The 6,479-nt window shown below is 37.1% G+C and overlaps 1 protein-coding gene across 1 annotated transcript in view; it reads right to left on the bottom strand.

The window, feature by feature from the left end:
- LOC101584331 (ATP-binding cassette sub-family G member 2) overlaps positions 1-6,479 on the bottom strand; it is a 209,682-nt gene that overhangs the window by 58,311 nt on the left and 144,892 nt on the right. The window contains exon 5 of the mRNA XM_004640645.2: positions 4,109-4,266. Coding sequence (XP_004640702.1) covers positions 4,109-4,266 — 158 coding nt within the window. The remainder of the gene's footprint in view (positions 1-4,108; positions 4,267-6,479) is intronic.

Here is a 6,479-nt window from a genome sequence, read left to right as displayed (position 1 = left end):
GGGATGGGAGCGGTGCTGCGGACTGGTGTGTTGAGTCACAAGTGGGCGGAAGAGGGTCTCACCCACTCTGCACCTGGGCTGGGACTGGCAGGTCCCGCAGGTGCAGGGTAACCAGAAGCTCTCCCACATAATCACCAGGCCTGGGCTAGGACTGGGGGCAGCCAATATTTTGACCCTATCCTTTCAAGGTCACTGAGGGCTCAGGACATAAAAGAACCTCTGCTGAGATATCCTGTAACTTGATGGTGTCTGAAGTTTTTTGATAAAGAAGATATACAGACACAGAGGAAAGTAATCAATAATGTATAATGTGCCTAAGGAGACTCACCTGGATGAAAAAAACCTCTGAGTCACTCACAAAGAGGAAATTGTTCAAGCAATGGCCATGACTCATCCAGATGGCGGACAGAAGATCTAAGGGATGCTATACATGGTTCCAAGTAAATCCTGAGGAACATTAACTGTCCTTGTCAGATAGCACAAGCTCCATTTGTGGTTATACAGCTCTTGCTTTAACTTGGTCTTAATCATCCAGCAGAAAAGTGTAACCACAGGTATGAAAAGTAATACCATATTAATATGTTGTGGTATAAAAGATTCATGTCAACAACTTCTGACAATTATGAGCTGTGCTGATGACTTACTACTGTTATGGACTCTTGGACTATATAGGGTTACATTGCTGAATTCAAGTACCTACAATCTGGCATCAAGTGTAAAAATGTCCTTTAAAGACTTCTCCAAATACAGCTTCTCTAACTGTAAAGGAACACCTATCTTTGACAAAACAACACAAAAAAAGGGGGATATGTTGAGAACCAAAATCTAGGAAATAGATCACGTATGTATAGGTGGGACTGGGCCTCAGTGCCTAAAACAAACAAGCTACCTCAGTCCTGAGAAAAACATCCTGTCTTGTTCAAGCCAGCTATTAGTTGCTAGGCAACCTTATGACATGTGTTACAAACTTTGCAAAAGTATAAATAAAGAATTGTCCGTTGTGAGTTGAGTTAAACTTGCCCATCAGGCAGACTAGTGACCACCTAGCCCAGCTTTTGTCTTCTCATCTATCTTTCTTATTCCTGCTTTCATGTCTCCCCAGGTAGAACCATTCACAGTAAGACCAATTGATCTTTACAAAGATCAATTAATTTCAATACAATGTAGATTAGTAGTTAAATTTCCTTTTAAGAAAAATAGACTCTCAACTCAGTCTGAAGATTCCAAGTGGATTATGAAAAGGTCTAACAGGAATCAGTAAAGAGGAGAAATGATACTCAAGACATACTCAGTGATGTAAGAACAAGGTGAAGCAAGTATGAAACAAAAATGGCTTTAAGAAAAATGGAAAAGCTCAGTGTCAGCTCAGGAATTGGTCTTATAGTTGCTAGGCAACAGGGAGGCAGAGAAGGCCTGCACATAGAAAGTTAGATTTCGTAAGAGCCTTGCCACTTAGTATGGTATGATGTGTCATGAATGTCAGTACCTCCTCTTAAGAGTCTGCTAGGAGAATCTGGCTCCCCTTTAGACCCACAGAAGCAGGCTCTGTATTTTATCTGACCCCAGGTGATGAGTATACACAGTGGTGTTTGAGAAAGATACTTCAGCTGATCTGCATGAGGAGTGCTGGAGTGCTGTGCAGTATTTTGTATCATTTGTGATTCTCTAATGAGGATACTTAACACAGCTACAGAGCACTTAAAAAAAAAACACTGATATGTTCTGTAGTAGGTCTTGTACCCTAGAAATCTAACTTAGCCCTTTATGTGTGTGATTATGATCTTATATTTGTTTAAGCTTTAAGCATCTTGTAATTTTCCTATTTGTTCTTTCTTAGCATAGAGACTTGCATTTGGAGGTATGGGTAAGAGTGGAAGGAAGACAAAGATAGAGCAGGAAAGCCATGAAAGGTGTGTGTGTGACCCTTTCAAATATGGAACCCAGGGCTTTCTGAAGTGAGAGACCAAAGAAGTGGCCATTAGAACATTGGTTGAATTGAATAAATTACTTTACTGAACAGGCTACTGAATGTACTGAGATAACAGGACATGTGCTTATCTAAAGTCAGTTCAAAACACTAAAAGGGCAAAGACTAAAATTTCAATGGATAAATAAGATCTGGTATTCTTATACTTGGAGTTTTACTCAGCTATAAAACAAGGATAAACCTGAAGTTTTTATAGGTAAATGATGAAACTAGACACTATACTCATAAGTGAAGTAAATTAGACCCACAACTATAAACATCATATTTTCTCCCTAGTGTAAGAACCTAAAAGAGCAAATAAAATCTGAAAGGTACAATACATACTGTGAAAGGGAATAATCTTTTCAAATAGAAGGAACACTGAGATGAGGGAAAGGAGAAAAGAAAGAAGAGAACATGAAATATATATGTATATACACAGAGTAGCTTGGATAATTGTACTGCTGATTTCTGCTGGTCTATTGAAAAAAACAGTTAATACTTAATTTTTGTGTTTCTTTTTCTCTCCTGTTTAATTTTTTATAATTTTTGCCCAATTTTACATTCTTCTATCTGGTAATATGAAAAACTAATTTGAAGGCAACAATATGCAATATAATAATTACTGCTGGATTCCTATCATTTTGGTTAATATTGTTCCTAAGTATTTTTTACTATTGTTTACTCTCTTTAAGAATAAGAAAAAATTCAATTCTTAGATCTCAATTAGAAATATTATGAACATAGGCATTTAAAAATACAAACAAAGAAGAACCACAATCATATAGATGTATAATTTTATGTTTCTCTATATTGGAAATACAGAGAGACAATGGACTGCTGTTCAGTTGTAGAGTGTGCATAGCATGTGAGCCACTGGTTGCATCCTCAACATGAGATATACAAATAGTATGTATATTTACATATTTTATACCTACATGTACACAGAAAAACACATAAAATGTAAACACATAAAATGCATTTTCGGTCGATATATTTATGAGTGAAACATAGAAATCTATTTCCATATGTCATATACAGATATATATAAATCCACTCCTAGAGTATATTTCTTACGTTTGTCTACTATGGGTCAAGAAGCAATGATCTTCCAGGAATTCATACAGTTCACTCATGCAATTAAGGCCAAGCCATGTCACTGAGTGGGTGACCTATGTCTATCTCTAAGGAGATTTGAACACAGACAAACACATAGAGGGATAAAATAGCCATCCACAAATCAGCAGGAGAGGACTAAGAAGAAACAACCCTATGGACATTTTGATCTCAGATTTCCAGATTCCAGAACCATAAGAAAATTAATTTCTATTGCTAATCTATAAACTATGATATTTTGTATGACAGTACACTACCCAATCTTCACTCTCCTGAGCTCTGGCCCTATGAAATCTTTGATATCTTACATACAGAAGGCAGGCTTAGTCCTAAAGACACTGGTTGTTTCTTCCAACCAGAATTTCTTCCTGCCGGATTCAGCCTGGTCTTACTCACTGTCCTGTTTGTAACTCACATGCCACAGTCTTGAGGTTTTTCTCTGACCTTTTTGCTATTCAAATCAGCCCTCAAGGGGACGGGGAAATGGCTCAGTAGATTAAGCACTTGCCTGGAAAGCATAAGGGCCTGAGTTCAATCCCCGGTTCAACTAACTAACTAACTAAATAAATAAATAAATAAAAGCAGCCCTTAAGACCTCCATAGTTGCCCCTCCCTTCCTGTGTTTCTCTTTCATCTTTCTTTCTTTCTTTCTTTCTTTTTTTTTTCTTTCCATTTATGTATTTGGAACAGGATCTCACTACACAGCTCAGACTTATCCTCCTGTATTCACATTCCCAGAGCTCAGAATACAAGCATGGGCCACCATGCCCTGACACCCTCAGTGGTTCAGCATGTCCCAGGGGCACAGCCTGTGCAGCATGACCTTGCCAAAGCAGGAATTTAGTCTGCTGAGCTATCTTACTGGCCCTCTTTCAACTTTCTTGATATCACTGATATATTGATTAACTGTTCCCCTCTTAACAAAATAGGAAGAAAGTTTGCATCCCTGGCACCAAAAACATGTTACACAGAAAAAGTGGCTAGATATTAAACAAATAAATAAACAGTAGTTCCCATAGCAGTTACCTTTTCAGGAGTAAAAGGATGCTGTGTGCTGTGCTAGAGTCTAAGCCATTGGTGGGCTCATCCAGGAACAAGATGGAAGGATCAGTGATCAGCTCCATGGCGATACTGGTCCTTTTCCTTTCTGCTCCAGACAGGCCATGGAGAAGGTCACCTCTAACCTAGAATAAAACAGTATGAATCTGAAGAGGAATGACCATAGCCACTGTCATTTGGTGAGGAATTTTGTGGCAGCCTCATAGAAGATTCGCTTATTATTCTCGATTTTCAGAACAGCTAGTGAGGGGACATCTGGGACACAGAAAAGGATTCCGTTTCAGCACATGGGCAAATTCAGGCTTAGGACAGAGCTGAAAAGTAGCTGAGAACTGATATGAAGCTTATATATTTCATAGCTCAATAAACACCTTATCAAGTCACATACTTACTTGTTAGGAACTAAGTTATAATATAACATGACAGAGTGAAGCCAGAGTTTGAAAAATGGGTGATAAGAGGCAAACATAGTGGCATACTCATAATTCAGGCATGCTGGGAGTCTGAGGCAGAAAGATGACAAGTTCAAAGCCAGCTTTAACAACTTAAGACCCTTTCCCAAAACTTTAAAACAATGAAAAAGAGGCTGGGTTCACCCGCTACTATGACAAATGAATGAATTTTTTAAAAAAGTAATAAAAGAACATCAAATCAGAAGAAAATGGAAAGTAGACATAGAAATTTGTTTTGTTAGGGCTGGCCAAATAGCTCAGTGGATTAAAGCACCTGGGGTTCAATCCCCACGCCTGCTGTGCTGGCTCCACCCCCAGCATGCTGAGAGGGTGATTTAGACTAGGTTTGGTGGTGCACCCTTGCAATCCCAGCACTTGGGAGGCTGTAAATGGGCAGATCACTATGAGTCCAACCTAGTAGTGAGACCCTGAACATGCTGTAGACTCTTCCCTAAAGTACAGAAATAAATAAATAAATAAATAAAAGAAAGAAAATAAATTTGTTTTGTTGTTTACCCAGCCACTCTTTTTACTTTTTCAACCAAAAGTTCCCAGGTAGAATTACAAGGTGAAAGTAGACCTGTATCCAGGAAAGTTCACTTTCAACCAGATTGTATTTGCAGTTTTTTAATTTCTTAAAAACACTTTTCCAATTGACACTGCCTATGACCTAAGTCATCACAGAATTTCTTATCAATCTGTTTAAACACCTGTAGAAAGTAGACTATGTCACAGAGTACCTGTCTCAGTATTTTCAACCAATTAATGTCATTTTATCAGATGAGAAGAGTAGGACATTTTTAGGGAGGCAGGCAGTGTGAAACTATGAGTCTCTAAGAAGAGAATAATCACATACTATTCATACCTCTCAGTAGGGACCTAATAACAACTGAGCTACATTTGGAGACAATTTGGGCATGTCAGTGAATGTGGTCTTAACAAACATATTTTTTTCTTCAATTGATAATGCTCTATATACTGAGGGATGAAATATTATGTAATTTTCTTTAAATTACATCAATAAGAAAGAACTGAGGTTGTCATATGACACAGCATTAAGAACTGAGAAAAAATTTGAACAATATTAGCAATTATACATTTATATTGAATCCCTTTTATATTATCAATAAAGCATTCAGATTATTTACTCTGAATTCCTATAATGTTCAAAATATCATAAAAAGTAAAAATTATAATTTTTACTCAATTATATGAATTCTAAAGTAACAATAATTTCTTTCAATGTTCATTCTTTAAAAATCCTAGAGAGTAATACAGAACAATAAATACTTCAAAAACAGTAAAAGTACAGAAAAGACAAAATCAGTTAAAATAACCAGACATACAGGAAATAAAAATTAATCATTCATAATGAAAACATAACGGTACATGTTAGAATCACAGGGTTATTCTTAAACCCAGGTCACATAAAGGCAGTGAATGAGCATCCAGGGAAGCAGCAGCCAGTAACACCCTTGTTCATCTTTGCCTCTAAGGAGGAGATGTCATAGTGGGTTAAAGCACAGCCATTATCATCTAAAAAGCTTACTTTTCACTAAAGCTTTAGATGTCTACTCAGCAAACCTTTTATATGGAATTGTCAGCTAGAAACAACTAATTCCTCTAATTTTCCTTTATAATCTTGCATACTGCTTAAAATAAGAATTTTCTTTGTCCTCTCCTTCTCTTGCCTCTAAAACTTGAAAGAGAACATGGTATACAATAGTCTGGAAATACTCCCAGAACTAAGAGAAAAAAAGATAAAGGTGGATAGGAATGAGATAAAACTAAAAAAAAATCAAAAGAATAATAATCAGAGTATAGGTCTGGGTAGATAGCTTGGTGATCTAAGCATCTACCTGACAAGCACAAGGACCTGGGATCAA

Source organism: Octodon degus, unplaced genomic scaffold, assembly GCF_000260255.1.
Source record: "Octodon degus isolate 3935 unplaced genomic scaffold, OctDeg1.0 scaffold00125, whole genome shotgun sequence".
NCBI classification, from domain to species: Eukaryota; Metazoa; Chordata; class Mammalia; order Rodentia; family Octodontidae; genus Octodon; species Octodon degus.
This window is presented reverse-complemented; position numbering and strand designations above follow the sequence as displayed.